Source organism: Anopheles moucheti, chromosome 3, assembly GCF_943734755.1.
Source record: "Anopheles moucheti chromosome 3, idAnoMoucSN_F20_07, whole genome shotgun sequence".
NCBI classification, from domain to species: Eukaryota; Metazoa; Arthropoda; class Insecta; order Diptera; family Culicidae; genus Anopheles; species Anopheles moucheti.
This window is the reverse complement of record NC_069141.1, coordinates 29,885,286-29,901,479: the sequence shown is the minus strand read 5'-3', so window position 1 is coordinate 29,901,479 and position 16,194 is coordinate 29,885,286. Positions and strand designations below refer to the sequence as shown.

The 16,194-nt window shown below is 39.0% G+C and overlaps 1 protein-coding gene across 6 annotated transcripts in view; it reads right to left on the bottom strand.

The window, feature by feature from the left end:
• LOC128305166 (phosphatidylinositol 4-phosphate 5-kinase type-1 gamma) overlaps positions 1–16,194 on the bottom strand; it is a 41,759-nt gene that overhangs the window by 13,080 nt on the left and 12,485 nt on the right. For 5 of the 6 annotated variants that reach the window (XR_008287449.1, XM_053042490.1, XM_053042491.1 and 2 more), the window contains exons 3-11: positions 7,245–7,604; positions 7,026–7,168; positions 6,776–6,950; positions 6,365–6,699; positions 3,950–4,042; positions 3,730–3,862; positions 3,567–3,654; positions 2,285–2,347; positions 454–534 (exon numbers count right to left, since the gene is read on the bottom strand). Coding sequence is in view for 5 of the 6 variants with exons in the window: in XM_053042490.1 (XP_052898450.1) it covers positions 454–534; positions 2,285–2,347; positions 3,567–3,654; positions 3,730–3,862; positions 3,950–4,042; positions 6,365–6,699; positions 6,776–6,950; positions 7,026–7,168; positions 7,245–7,604 (1,471 nt within the window). In the remaining variant the exon portion in view is untranslated. The remainder of the gene's footprint in view (positions 1–453; positions 535–2,284; positions 2,348–3,566; positions 3,655–3,729; positions 3,863–3,949; positions 4,043–6,364; positions 6,700–6,775; positions 6,951–7,025; positions 7,169–7,244; positions 7,605–16,194) is intronic. The other variant, XM_053042488.1, reaches the window with a different exon arrangement.

The following is a 16,194-nucleotide window of genomic DNA, read 5'->3' as shown; positions in this document are numbered from 1 at the left end:
AACATTTTGGTCATAGGTCAGAGACTAGCACAGGTCTCGGGAAAACACAGGGCAGACATACACAGGGAAAACGGTGTCGAACACATTGTTCATAACACGAATCAGTAAAAAAACACAGTACACGATTAGGTTTCTTAATCTTTTCATAAATGAAATACACAAGAAGGAAACACGCGGAGTTTACAACAAACTGGACGACAAATAACGATGTATCGACAACATGGACGAATACTAATGAACGATTGCTACAAAACTAAATAGGATAGGTGGTAAAGTTGAAATCAAATGCAATAAATTGGAAAACAAAATCACAACTTAAAAAATATATTATAAATTAAAATAAAATATGACATAAATTAAAAGGGAGGAAAACGGATAAGCCAGAATAATCGTCATAACCTTCTAAAACGTTATCGAACTTAAAAGTAAATTCAAACAAAGGTAAACACTTACGTTGACTATCTGTTTCTTCATTTTTTGCTCTCTGTGCGGCTTTCGATAAACTTTTTCTCTTGGATGGTGAATGTTTTAGCGCTTTACATATGGAAGGGTTGAATTTTTTTTTCCATAGTATAATTTTAAGAATGTAATTTGTTTTAATTTTTTAATCGATTTTTTAATGAGTCCAATAATACAATCGATTAAAAAGCGCAACAGAGCCGAACGTTGAATCGATTTTGGATGGAGAAGTAGTAGAAGATGGCGTAGGGTAGTGGTGATGGTGGTCGAAAGGTGGTTGGTAGTTGCCACGACCACGTATTGGATCGAAGGTGGTTGTAGTGGTGGTTGAGGTTGAGAAGAACACACGGATTCGTTTGAGATTGGAGGTAAAAAACCAAAAAGAAAAAAAAGTAGAAAGAAAAAGAGAAAAAAAACAATATGATCAAATAATTGTTAATCATCGATACAATATGCTTAGATTAGGAGCCACGCTTCTTCGTCTCTTCTGCTGGCAGTGGTAAAAATGGTTGAGACTGAGTTAAGTAACGGTAGCACTAAAGTAAGTTTAGCAGCAGTTATATAATCCCAAAGCAACACAAACAAATTCACTCCTGAGCTATTGTCAAAATCATTTCAAACAATCTTTATTGCAAAGGAAACTATAATTGTTGATAATGTAAGAAAGATCACTAGGGGGAGGATATAGTTCATGGTACAAAACAATAGGTAATCAAAACATGAGAGCTGTACATATCTAGAAATGATTCGGGTAAGAAGAATGTGTAATTTTCATATGGTGTTCACAAACTACAGCAAAAAGGATATTAAAATTCATTTATAGATGGTACTTTGCATCTTCTATATGATTGCAACGCAAGATAAATAAATCGCTGCTACTCAACGAAGAACTGCCAACGTAAAAAGGAAAAATAAACAAAAACAAGAAAAATGAATGGATTTGCGAGGGCAACAAAAGAATTGGAAAACGGTTTTTAGCAAAGAGCTGAATCTAATGATTATTTTTGAGGCTTGCTTTATTAATGAAACGCATTAAGCGATAGGAATTGATCCATATGAATTGGGAGCCAAACGATAATTGCAAATAAAAGTGGCCGGTTTGTTATCTTGAAGAAGTCTTGTTGAAAATGGCCTAAATTAGCAAGCATACTAAATCATTACGTAATGCCACAGCCAGGTAGTATAGCAAAGATTGGTTTAGTCAGTGCTTCAACAAAAAAATACAGCAAAAATATCCAGTTTAGCTAGAAAGACAGCCACAAATGATACTATCACTAAAGTTCATTCATACAAAATAATGAATGTACTATTGTATAATTTAAAATAGATTTATAATAACACACTCGAATGACTAGACACAAAAAATGAGAGAAACAATACAAAAAGCATCCATCAGAAACACACACAAAAACATCAAATTTGCAAACAGCGAAGTAAAGAAATACTGTAGACATTTAATAAGTATAACGAAACGTGTACTTTCACATTCCCATTCGCATTCATTCCTGTTGGTTAGAATACTACCAGAAAACATTTACTATATTAAAGAAAGGGTATATTAGAAGTAACATTCCCAAGGAAATGAAAATAAGAGCAAGAAAGAAACAAGAAAAGCGTTACAGATCAGGTAGAGCAAACACAACAACATTGCAAAGTCAAAGAAAAACGAGAAAATATAGTCAGTAGAGTTGACAGTAGTCCTTCAACTATGGAAGCAAAAGAGCATAGCGGTCGAAAGAAACTCGGTTACAGGAATAGCGGAAAGATCAATATAAAAACAAATATTAAACACGTAACAAACAACAGGAGAATGATGTTAGATTACCTATGTAGCTGGTGACCAACGTGCGAAATTTTCTATGATTGCCCTTGATCTCGGGCAGATCCACTGGTGTGTTTATATTTTGCGTTAATTGTATTGAAGGTTGATTTGTTGGCAAGATATTATTGTTTGTGATTTTTTGTTTGAAGATTCATTTAACACAAGACGTGATCAGTTTCAGAAATTTGCGGTTGGTTTGGTGTTTGTTACACGACGTAGGCAGTTGATTTTTACAGATACCAATAACGTAGTGTGTCAGTATTTTCGGATTTTGGTAATTTGTTGAAACAATTTTTACGTTGTGTGAAATTTCATGTTTTGCATTACACAATATGTAAGAAAAGAGAGAAAGAGAGATAAGAGAACAAGAAGCAAGAAGAGAAATATAGATCAGAGATTTGATATACCTCATCGCATTAATAACGTAGGCAATAACGATAAAATAATGCTTGTTTCCTCTGTTATTTCTGTACCGGAGTGTTGGGTGTGTGTGTGTATATATGCGTATAGGTGTGCGATTCTGTGTTTAGTTTCGTTAGTAACCGTTCCACAGTACAGAGGATGGCAACATATAAAAATACCTGCAAACCACAACCTAAACCCTTCAACAGAGAATAAATAACGGCACATTTTCTCTACCTTTCCAGATGGTACGATATAAATTAACGACAGACTGTTTTACATATCTAAATATTAAATGAATGATAGTTCGAATACAAGAAACGTAGACACGCAAAAAACACAATTAACATTGAACCAGGAAAAAAGAGCGTTAGCATTGTACAGGCTAATTCAGCTAATGATTTCATTTTCTGCTGAAGAACGTTGGCAGGATTAAAGAGTTACCAATGATGGTCGGTAATTATGTTACATTCCATACTGCAGCCGCTCTACTGGGGTACAGGTGGTTTTTAAAGTTTTAAAATTAGATGGACATTCACAGAAGATAAAAAGAAACTATTAGATTGTCAAATGCAGAATGTAGTTTTGGTTGCTGCTTTTCGAAAGAGTAAGGAAAGGATTAGTAAATGTTTTATAGTTCCTTTTTCGGAACACTGTATATGCTACAACGTTAACAAAATAACCATATTAGCGTATTATCAGGCGCATGGAATGTTCGGAAATGTGTTTTTTCGTTTTTGTTGTTGTTGGTTGGTTTGGGCATACAAAGAGCACAGCAGTGTTCTCTTCTTCAATTCAATGATCTCAATTCTTTTAGCACCTAATAGACACATGTTTTCGTATTGCCTTTCGGTACGGATCGATAATGGAAGGTGTTACTTACGCGAGGGAATTTTCTTAAAAACAGTTTTGGCCATGAAATCCTGAAAGCGTTGTGCATAGAAGGAAGGCCGATGCACCGACACGGTATCCTGAAAAAAAAACCAAAAGAAAAAAACAAATTACAAGCTGTGATCCAACTCGTCTTATCCTGCAATAACACTTACACCATCATGAATAATACTTTTCCACGTGTGCTCAAGCTTTTTCCTTAACCTATACGACTGCAAAATATCGATGATACCGATGAAAAGTAATAGTCGTTCGCCTTTTTCACTGCGTGCAGGGATTCCTCCGGGACTGTAAGCGAACAAAACAAAAACAAACAAATTGTTCACAGTTGATCATACCTGTATGATGGATGAAATGATAGCGTTGAATACTCACGGGACATCATCCTCTTCATCGATAGGCTCACTTTCAGCTTGAATACTTTCCATTGCTGTCGAATGCGCAACAAGCCTTTGCCGGTTGATAGACCTGTGGGAACCATGAAGGTGATGTGAAACACCATATTAGTAACCTTTATTGACTTTTGGAACGTTTCAATCAAACCCATATTGTGGATATGTGAAACACACTCGATGAAATACGATAAATAAAAACTTCTCTACACTTCCGGCTGTTTGATACAGCTTTTAAACTTTTGTGGAAACACTTTACACGATTCCTTCGTTCATGTATGTAACAACACTGTTGTACTCGGGATTCCTAGGTAAACTGGCTTCCGTTATGAATTTTATTCCACCATACTGTTTATGCAGCGAAGTTATATTATCTTGTACCATTTAATTAAAGAAAGTTCCCGTTCCAACCCTTTTTTGTACCAAACAAATAAAAAAAAACACCAGGCGTCTCCATTACATTTTCCATCTGGACACGAAAAATGTACGAAATGGAATTGATACGGAAACAGTGAATGATTAAGTCTAACACTAAACGTTTACTGTCCACACATCGAGACGGGTCATCATACCTAATTAGCATCTTTCCGTAGGTTGTGTGCCTGTGTACCGATAAAAAAATCCATTATACCGTCAGGAAGATGGAAATTGGGAGAAGAATAAAAACGAACAAGGTGCACCCGTCAGTAAGTTTTCTCTGTACGTTACATATTTGCATCTTTTTTACAATCTAACCGGCCATTGTGATACAAACACTGTTCCAGATTCGTGCTACATCTAACAGAAAAGTTTAATTGAAACAGCTAGTATAACAATCGCTCTATGGACGTAAAGAATGGGAATGAATCGGTAAAGTAATGTAATTTTTTTCCAATATGCATTCGAATTAACTTCGGTGTATCTGAAGAACAAAAGGCCAATGCCTTGAAATGGAGATACGGGTAACGAAATTATGACGAACAAACAAATGTAGTAACGATGGAGGCAGGGCATACAAGGGATTTGTTCATAAATAAACTATAGGAATACACATTGGAGTCCGTCATAATGGAAAAAAAGGTTTGGGACACGAAACAAAGCCAAACAGGCGACAGAAATGGACATGGCACATGGGGTATTAGATGCGATGCAAATATCCTGGGAACTCAAGACATCAAGTGCAGGTGGTTGTTTGGTAGATTATTTGTAAGTGTAGTTTGCTCAGTGTTTTGCGAAGAATGTTTTTCCCTTCTTTTTCCGTACAGAAACATTATGACACCATTTCTATGTCAATAACGCCATGGATCCGTATGTTATTGTGAAATGACGTGACGACAATCTTCCCTTATCCTATAATGTACATGTTTGTCTTAACATTCGTCAGACGATTGCGTCCCAGTGCTTCATTATAAGTATGATTTTAAATATCAAGTCTTGAAGACCAACTGATTTCCAACCATTATAATTTTTCCTCGGATCAATACTTCAACAACAAAGCGAAATATTTAAAATGGATTTTCGGGGATTTGAACACTCCCTTCGTCAAAACCTGAAAATCGGAATCGAATTAAATAAAAGAGCTCATACTTCTTAACATTTTCTCCTAATAGTTTGAACGTAGATTTGGGAAGCTTGGCTCATTATTTGTGTTCATCAATCACGGTATCGTAGTTTTCCTGTTATGTGTTCCTTTGGAAGTGTAGGTGCAAAAAATTCTACTAAGCTATACACTTATGGCAAAATATATCTGACTATTTACTAAACACAACTTAAATGAAACATGATATACATCAAAATCAAGATTCTGCTTAGCTAATTAATATCAGCTTTCTTAATCGCTTACGCGTTGTATTGTATTGCAAAAAATGAAAACATCAGTATTTGAAACTCAATTTTCAGCTTCAAAAATCGTTTCTTCTTTCGTTTTTTTGGGAGTTTTGAATAGAATAAAATTGCATTTGTAACTCAAATCATGCCAATAGCTAGTATTAACGCGATAAAAAATAATTAAATAACAATAAATATCTGCAATGGACATTATATTAGCTGAAGAAAATAGAAAAAAAATCAATATTTCTCTATACTCATTCAACATTGTCCTAAAGGTGTCTAAAATAAAACGGAAAATCTCTGTAAGCAAAATAGATAATGCCTTTAAGAAAACATGGCCATCAAACTGTCAAAAAGCTATGTAATTTTTTAGTGTAGTACGTTTGTACAAAAAACTATCTGAACAGCAGTGCAAAAAACTAAAACAAAATCATAACCACATCAGCTGGGAACGGTAGAAAAACCATAATACAGCCACACGCTCAATTTTCGCGACAAACGATATCTTGGTGTGATTTCATTCTGCTCTTTCGCAAGCAAATATACATGCATGTATATGTTTCTAAGGTGGTAAATCACACGGTCTTACCTGCTCCTGTTTAGGGCTGTCGTTCGCTGTTCTTCCCGCTCCTGTACCATGTACTGGTCCGCTTCTGGTGCGTCTTCGTAGTCCGATTCACCTTCAGATCGTGCCTTAGCCGCCGCTTCTTGTTTCTCTTTTACAGCTAGATCGAGATTGTGGATGCCGACGAGCAGCGAGTAATCCATAATTTTAAAAGACTCTAACACCCGACAATCTCGCTGGATCGTTTTGATCAGCGCACTGTAAGTTTCCGCCTCAAGAAACAGTCCGTTCGGGTGATGCTCCATAAAGTCTAGATCCTTGTACGTGGGCGACGATTTCGATCGTTCCGCTTTGTTGGCCTGTAAAAAGAAGTTTCAGTGAATTGAAGCGCATTGATTCTTTGCTTACGTCTCTAACAGGCAGCCAAAACAGTACCTTTCGTTTGTACGTAGAACCCTTGAGATCGTATTTCAGGTGCATCTTTACGTAAGAGGGAAGCAAATTGTTCATAGCGACTAATCGAACGTTTTTACTATTGCACTGGTAGCAGTACAGACCGAAAAACTTCGGTAAAAGAGTGCGGGGATTTTGATTTAGATTCATGTAGTACCTGAGGAGAAGAACATAACCAAATATTGGATCATTTGACGTGCAGAGCGTTACATCTTTCGCTAATTCTTCTTACCCTGGTAACAATTTTTGCAAGAATTCTCCCTCTTTGTGTTGAACAGTTTTAATGATAAACTCATCGTCATCCGTTAAATAGAAGATCGAACCAGATGCACCCGGATTCGACAGTTCCCGCAACGGGGCTGAACACATAGACATCTGTAACGGAAATTAAACAAACATTAGTTCAGCACACGGATTTGCAGCCGTTCCAAATGGCGAACGGATAACTTACCATAAAATCGTCCGGCTGAATGCCGAACAGGTCGCGAAAGTACCGAAACGCAATCGGAGCGTAGATTTTAAATTTAAACTCGCTGTAGTGGTGTGCGGGTGTCATACTGGAACCTTCCGGTGGAAAGGATATCGTTTCCAGCTCCCAGAAGTCCATCATCAGCAGATCACGCCGTGGTTTCGATGCGAGGCTACCAACCGTATGTTGTATACCGAGCTGAATCGAGCCCATAATTGTGGTGGTTTGGATTTTCTTGTACGTAATTTCGCCACCCTCGCCAACTCTCCGATGGCCGATTTTGCGCTCCTTGTCCGACTTTGGCCGATGAGGCCGCGGAGCCAATGACTGTTCGCCTGACATCTGCGCAAAGGATAAAATGGAAAAAAATTAGTGCGAAATAATTTAAAGTAAGTATAATTTGTTCAAATCAACAAAACAAGAAAAGATTTCATCGTCAAACTTTCATGGAATTTCCCTAGTTATTATAAAAGTTCAACAAAGCAAATCTAGTCATTTTCATAGAGACATTGAAACTTATTATAGGCGTATGAGGAATCTTGTAAAATACAAGTTAAAATCGTTGCTTTTCTGCCATATAATTATGTTTTGATTCGTTTACTAATTCACAAGGTATCTGTCCTTCATCGTCAACTACTGGGCGCCTCCTTGAGAGGATATCACAATCTAAATTTGGTTTTATTGCTATTGCTTATCGTCATTTAAGAAAAATCATTGATAAATTTGTTATTCAAAACAAAATATCATCTATACAACAATTATACTATTGCTATTCGTTACCCAAATGTATAACGTTTGATAGTAAGTCATTCATGTATGCTTCTTTAAATTGGATAATTTAATAAATTTCCCAGGATTAAAGCAAATATTTTGAAACACAAATACAACACCTTGAACATTTTCTTTAATGGCATTATAAATGTAGAAAATATTATTTTATAATTGCTTATCTACTTTACAATGAGTAAGTTTGCCAATGAGTCAGAAAATACACTAAAAATAGAGTATACGGGTTATACTCTATATCTAAGCACCTTTACGAACCCAGCGAGCCTATCCATAACATGTGTCGTCGCTTGCTAACATAGCATGTCGACATCTGGCGCTTTTCAAATTGTCCTTGAAGGAACACCGGAACCCTCGAGGCATGCATAACGAGCGTCTTACAATCGTTCCAATCGAGAAGAACGCAGAAGAAAGCGAACGTTTAATGAATTTAAGCCAAACTGTGCAAACGGGACGACAATCACGCCCGTTAAATGTTTCCTTTTGGGGCGCTCTAATGTTTTGCCTAACCAAATGCTCAACATTTTCTGGACGGCAGAAGTGGGAAACACTGTACAGGATTACCGTTTTATCGTAAGCGAATCTTGCTGTTACACAAACTAATACCTACTCGAAGACAGTGGAAAAACCGGGCCGGGGCAGCAGTAGTGCTTAATGATGCTGGAGATAGTATGCAATTGTAGACGTAGTAATACAATTATTTGGTACGTCCCCATCTATTCGTTGGTTTTGTTGTATCCGAAGCGCTGGGATTAACATGCCAACAACAAGCAATCGTTTAAGGCGAACATTTTTCTTTTTCCAATTTACGAATGAAAGCGAAAGGTGACGCTTATGTAAAATTAAGTCTCATTTGGCAAGTTGCTGGTGAGTAAAATGCTTCATTATCTTTCGTAACATTGCAGACACAGATTTTTATTAGAGCAGCAGACTCTAGACATTCAAATGCATATTGGCTTATCTAACAGTAAGATACTTTCATTCTTTGATCGATGCTACTTTAGCAAAAGATAAACGAATATCTGTTATTTTTGTGTCAAGCATTTTGCCACCAACAGAAAGCATCATACAGCAGCACGTGAAATTGGCAAGCGTTGCGATATCTTGTTAATTGACGCTTTTTTGTGATTGGAATTTAGATTCATCAAGTTGTCTTCTTTTTCGCATCAGTTTGACCATGCTTTTTTCCAACACTCCCCGGCACCAATCACCATCACGACCAACGACGATAACGACGACGTTAGCAGCGTACTGATAAGTGAGCTTCAATTCACTTTATCGAAATGCAGATTACGTTAATTGAGCTCGATGAAGGGAGCAAGACCACGAGCATGGAGCAGCGTATGGATCACACCGGGACGGGAGGAACGCGGGAAGAGCCCGGGACGGCCAACAAACAATTGTGCGTTATGAATAGGCAATTTATGCTGCAACTCTCTAGCCGCTACATAGCAACTGCTCTGCATCGGCCCTTTTCTTTGGCTGGCTGTTGATGCTATTTAAGAAAACTGGCAGCTACCTATATCAACCCTCAGCTCAGTATCTGTGTGTGTGTTTCTATGCAGGACTGCAATGGTGTGGCAAATTTAAACATCAAAGCCAGTGATGAATAATGCATAGGAAACAGCCGGTGTGCACACGTGCACGCGACTCGCCTACAATGTATGTCAGTATGTGAGACACGAGGATGCAATATTTTGGTTCGATAGGCATAATTGCGGACTATTAACATATCGCAAACATTTTAGATAAATTTAAAAAAATGATTATGTATTATGTGACTGTTTAGTATATTCGCTGGAAATTCATGCATAATTTATCTTAAATTTTTCCTTTATTTTTAGATGACTATTTTTGTTTAAAATTTAATATTAGACAGTGACAAAAATTGTTAAAACGGCATCATTTACCTTTAGTTCACCGAATCAGTATATATCGGATAAACAACCGATCGGATTGGAACGGATTTCCGACTACGAGCAAAATAAACTGCACATCGAATAAAAACCCAGCACACAGACGCACACACATAGTAAAATCATGATGTTATGACTACTCTCGTACTAAGCTGCGATTATTTTGTCGATATTACGTGTCCCGTATCGAACGAATCTTGCCAACATCTATTCTCCCCGGGACTGTTCGAAAATCAGTGGATAAAACACGTCCATTCCTTCTGACAGTGGCATAATAATAGTTGGCTCTCACAGCCTACCATCGTCCTGTCGACTTTGCCACTGCTACGCTAAAGCAAAGTAAACGATTTTATGTCAATTTCAGTGGTGCCCGTTAGTGGTCAGAGTACCACAATAAGCCCATAATGCTGCTCCATCATCTCATCCGACCCCAACCCCGTATCCCGTGTGCAGTAGCGGAGAGCAAATGAAAACTAGCGCCAGAGCATCATAATCGATTCAACAATCCACTTCCCCGTCGGATGGGGAATCAACAGGACCACCGAGCAGCAGAACGACACCCACCCTCCCGAAAGCTGTGTCCCTACCATTCAGCGGACCGTGTTTCCGTAAGTTTGTCTTCATTGGGGGTGGACTGTGCATGCAAACAGATTCTGGTAAAAAAAAAAGCTCAAAAGGTGTATGGCATAGAGACTCCCGAAACACGCAAAAAAACAACAACAGCCCAGACCTAAATAAATATTGCATGACCATCGACTAGCAGCAGCATAAATGAAATTCGCCATCACCCAACCATGCGCCATGTGCGCCCGGTGTCCGTTCAAAATAGCATAAAACCAACAAGTGGTTTACAATGAGGCAAATGCTCAATGCACGGTGGGTTTCGGCATTCGGTCCGGGTTGAGAGCTCTGGTTGAAGATGAAACATTGCACCGAGCACAACTGTCGTCGGGTTCGAGTTCGAGTGTCCTCGGAGATTAAATTGAAAAATCATTTAGGTTAATTTCTAGTACGCTTCAATGGATTCGCCATTATTGTCCTTCCCATTTCCTATGCGCTTATGGTGGTTTGAAGTGAGTAGGCGTACATAATTAATGTATTTTTAGCTCCCAACGGTACGGTAGCAACACCGTGAAAGGTGATGCGACGTTTTCTTTCTGATTTTGGTATAAAAATAATACCTGCTTTTGCCCACATTCACAAACAGTACAGTAAATCCCTCAAACAGGCATCTGTATTTTCCAAGATGGATTGCCACATAATTTCCCACGCAATTTGGGAGGGAATGGCGGCGGCCCTACCCACAACTGCGGAACCAAAAATACCAGCACAAGGGAATCCGTCAGGTGTGTACCGCAAGCAAGCAAGCAAAAATCAATCCCCTGTAAACATCCTTCAGTGCCGACAATCAACAACAGCAACCTTCTAATCTTCCCTTTATTTCGATGTGAATTGGACATTTATAAAAGGGCGAGATTTGATGATGAAGGTTCAATGCACGTTGGGCAAATATTGAATGTGATGGTTGGTACCAATTTTGTGTGCGTAGTTACGGCACAATATGGGAAATACGTTTGTAGCATACACCGTACCATCTTCGAACCGCAGCGCCAGGATAGGATACGGTACAGCTGATAACTAAACTGTGGTCGTTTCTGTATAGTTTACCGACAAGAAACAAATAAGGTTCTTAAGCTTCTTGAAAATCGGAAACTAGTTTTATAGAAGGTGTGCTTTATGGAAGTTTACGATGATTAGTGTTCCAGGTTTATGCATTTTTCGAAGTTATTTTGGTATTCTGTTTGGGAAAAGAACCAGAATGTGCAGTGATAGATCTGAAATTCTATTAAGCCTTCTCAACTGACACACTGAAAGCTTTGCAATAAATCGAGAAAGCTTACAACAGACTCAGCATTCTTTCGAATTAGATTCATAAGGTGCGAATTATAGATCTATCTCAGCGACATTCTAATTCAAATAATGGGGTAGATCATATATCATAAGTTATAAAGCTTAAGCCTTTAGCTTTAGAATCTGCCAAAAATTCCAGGTACTGCTGACTGTATCATTCTGAACAGATTCGAAAAGGACATAGCATTTTTACAGAAGGACATAAGGGAGCATCATATGCAACAAATTATAAGTCTGGTTTTGATTTATATTAAAATATCTGGTTCATAATCATGTTTTTGTTGCTTTCATAAAAAAAATACGTCAAAACGCACTGAAAACGTCAAAACTCATACAAAAAAAACTGGTTTAGGTTAATACTAGGTATCCTTAGTTTTTCTCTAGACAATACCTGAGTGTTCTTGAGAATATGTAGTTTTCTAGAATAAATTAAACCATATAAGGTTTTCAAATATTTAAAATGAGTAGACACCAATAAAACCTTCGCATACTAAAACAATTCCGTTGATAGACGAGCGGCACCGACATGATGTGTTCTTGCGCACCGACGCAGATATTGGGTTTATTTATTGGGAAGGGCGCACATAACTATGGTCACGTTTGCTGTGACTACTAAAACCCCTTCAACTGTAAGCTTATCAAAATAACCTCACATGCACATTTGCTGTACAGACGTTAAATAACGTACAGATGATCATTCCCAACAAGCGGTTGGCTTAAGACATTAAGCAATTACTATCACGAGTGAACGTAAATGATTTTTTATGTGTACTGCGAAAATTTAACACCTTTCCGGTTTATTTTTTGGATTTAAAGCAGTCATAAAAATATCACTCCACACGAAGAAACACGCGCCGACCACGTTTGCCATGCAATGCAATGTGCAATGTCACACCTTGCCTTTCATACATCTCTATCCTCTAGGCATTACTTGGAACATTTGTACGAGCAGTCCTGCTCGAACTCAAATGCGTACATCATCTTCACACCTTACTACTGAAGTTATTTCCTCTCAGCAAAAAGCAACACTTAACCAGAACCCATTTATTAGGCGATGTGCCATAACGCGTCAAGACGTCGAAGATAACTCCGTACTGCTGCATAGGAGAACTTTAACTTTATGCAAGCTTCCTGACCGTGTGTCTGTCCTTCAACTATTTCACATACGAACCCTGATTTGAACCCCCTCGCATTAAAATAGATGGTACAGCTCTGCATCAATTCCCGTCACGATCTTTCTCGTCCGCAAACAAAGGGGGGGAAAACAAAACCGGCCGAAAGTAAAGACGCTCCCCGCCGGTTGAATTTTGGAGCGCCACCGGTACAAAAGGAGACGAAAAAAAAGAAAACAGTATCCGTGCATGCACAGAGAGATTCCATAAAATGCCTCGCCATGCAAATGTTCGTCAGCAGTGGAGTGATGAATAAAATAGTAAATAAAATTGTGCATGCAATAGGAAACCTGCCAAAAAGAGGGACAGACACGGGGTATGTAATGAGCAAACAACAACAAAAAAAAACCCCACAGCACACTCACTGCTTCTATTTGGATAAACATTTTACAACCAATGGTTTCGGGTCCAACCCAACCCAACCACACCAAATGCGATTATGTCCATAAAACGATGCTGATGATAAATATTTTTGGATCACAAAATACGGTAAATACGGCGCGAGACGTGCGAAGCGATGAGGATGTTGTTGCCAACTGGGCCCGAGAGTGACTTGAACTGGTCATCGCCAATCGTCAGCTGCGTTACGATCGTTACGATACTGTAGAGTTATTATTGTTAAAAGAGTAAGAGTTTATTATTTGCAGAGCCCAGTTATGAAGCAGCGAGCAGCTGAGAGTGACGATTGGAATCAACAAAAACTAAGTGCGATGAGAATTGAAGTGCTGCCCATCGGGAGTAGTAGTTTCTTTTTAATTATGCAAACGTGACGTCAACAGTCTATCATCATCCATCAACTCCATTACATGAACTTCTTGCAAAAAGGTATTGAGTGGAATAGTAATTTCAAATCTAATTTAAATCACAAAATACTTATTATAATAATAATATTACTGACACGCACTAATCCAGCCCAACAGTTGCGCTGGGTGTTTGAATTCCAGGCAGTCTTGCATCATTGGAATTTTATCCCGCCACGCTGCTGCCAGCGCACTCAGTGCTTTCGCAAAACCGGCATTCATTAAATCTTTTTCAACGTGAAGCCAGTATTTTTCACATCGCAAATAAGCTTCCCTGCACTAAAGCTAAGCTGACTCGCGGTCGCGAACAGCCCAAACATGGCAGAACACACGCGGGAAGCGCACGAGGAAATGAGTTATTTATCTTTACCACCGGTTGATTGCATCTCGCGCCACTCTGATCCATTCCCGCGCTCTGATGCATCGATTAAAGGTGTGCAAACAGTACAAATCGTCTTCTGGTGCGAGAGCAACGGGCGCATACACAAGGCAGTGATTTCCTTGATGATAAATTTATCAATTATTCATGAATAATCACACAACCCGCCTGTATACCATCGCCATCGCATATAACTCCCATGAGGAGAGCACGAAAAAAAAAAATCTTCCCTGGATTGAGTACCCGATTGATTACAATTAGGCGAAGCTGATGAAGTACAGGGCGCTGTATTTGGTAGACTAATCATTCTAACCCGTAACTTTGTGGCTAATAGCTTCTGAGCGTGGAGTTGGAAAGCTTCACGTTGTTATCTCGATGTAACGCACATGGATGGATGACAACTCAGCTGATAACACACGAATCCACCCCGGAAGGTGGTGTTGTGGGTATGACTTTGGCAATACAGCTGACGACATTCAATCAACTCCTCCACAAACGGGCGGCTTTTGTATTGAGCAATTTCAGCTGTACGGACGGCGAATGCAATTCTTCATTTGTTGATCTGTCAATATGCGAGACATACGTGCACATAAGATGCATCCACCTATGCAAGATGACTCTCGCTTCACGGTGCGAAATGTTTTGGGTTGGCACAACCTGTGAGATATTCGTCCTCTACCGGGTGATTGAACAGTGTTCACGGCGTATGTACAGCTACCGTTGGAGGACACGTAATACGTACAGTGTGGAACGTATGTGTGCTGATCCTTCATATTTTATTTTGATTTTAGTCAATATATACAATACAATACACGTTTTTATCGTGCTGTTTGTTGCTGTATTAGAGGAAGAAGTATTGAAGAGTCTTCAGGATCGGATATCAATATCAATATAAGTGTCAATATATCAAGTTTATTATCTAAACTTCTTTAGAGTATTAACATTCTAAAATGGAGTAACTCTCAACATGTACCAAAGTTTAATAATTTGTCAATAATGAAGGTTGGTTGGGCAATTGTATGAGAAAGATCATTGTTTGAACTAGACCCTGAAGCTAGAACCGTTGGCGGCTCAAATGGAATGTTTATCATATTACACCAGATATATACCTTGGAAGCCATAAAACTCGGCTTTACTTAAAGTAAATACACTTTCGTACCACACTGTCTCCCCATATTGGACACCTTCGGCAAACGCACCCGATCCGACCGGGAACACTGTACGCTTCAGCGAAAAGGCAACACAACAACACATACACAGGGCATGGCCATGGAGGTGATGATGACTGCCTTGGAGACAAGTGACAGACAAGCAGTTTGTGCGCGCTGTTCGTGTTGTTCCACCCGTACGGAGACCGTTGCGCCGACGGTATGCATAAACCATGCCAAGGTATGGCACCGATCCGTTTGTTGCGCCTTTACTACTTGCTGAGCTTGCCGCCGGTGTCGGACAGCGCTCCGCACAGTCCAACTCCACATTCCTCGCTCTGCCATTTAGCCCATCACAGATGCTTTAAATGGACAACGTTTGTGCAATAATCGTGACCCTCTCTCACGGTGTGTGTAGGGGTTTTTTTTTTGCAATAAAAACTTGCGGGTGCGCATTTGGAGATTAGAGAATTGATAGATGTCCACATCAAGCCAGCTGCACTCATTGCCAAGGAGAGACAGAGATTCCAAACATTAGACGGTGAACTATACTTGCAGATTGCAGTACAAACAGTAGGCGACAGTATTTTATCAGCTCGAAAAGTACACACGTGGATTACTCACAAAGTCGAGCGCCAGCATCATCTCTCCTGCTAAATGCATGTTGCGCCGTTGATTACTGCAATTATCACACTTTAGCTCATTAGCATTTTGACTATTGCACTTTTAAATTATTTAATGCTCTTGCTTTAACTCCTTGGTGGCAGCAGATACACCTTTCCAATGTTAAGTTACCGACAACCAACCGAACCACCGGGTT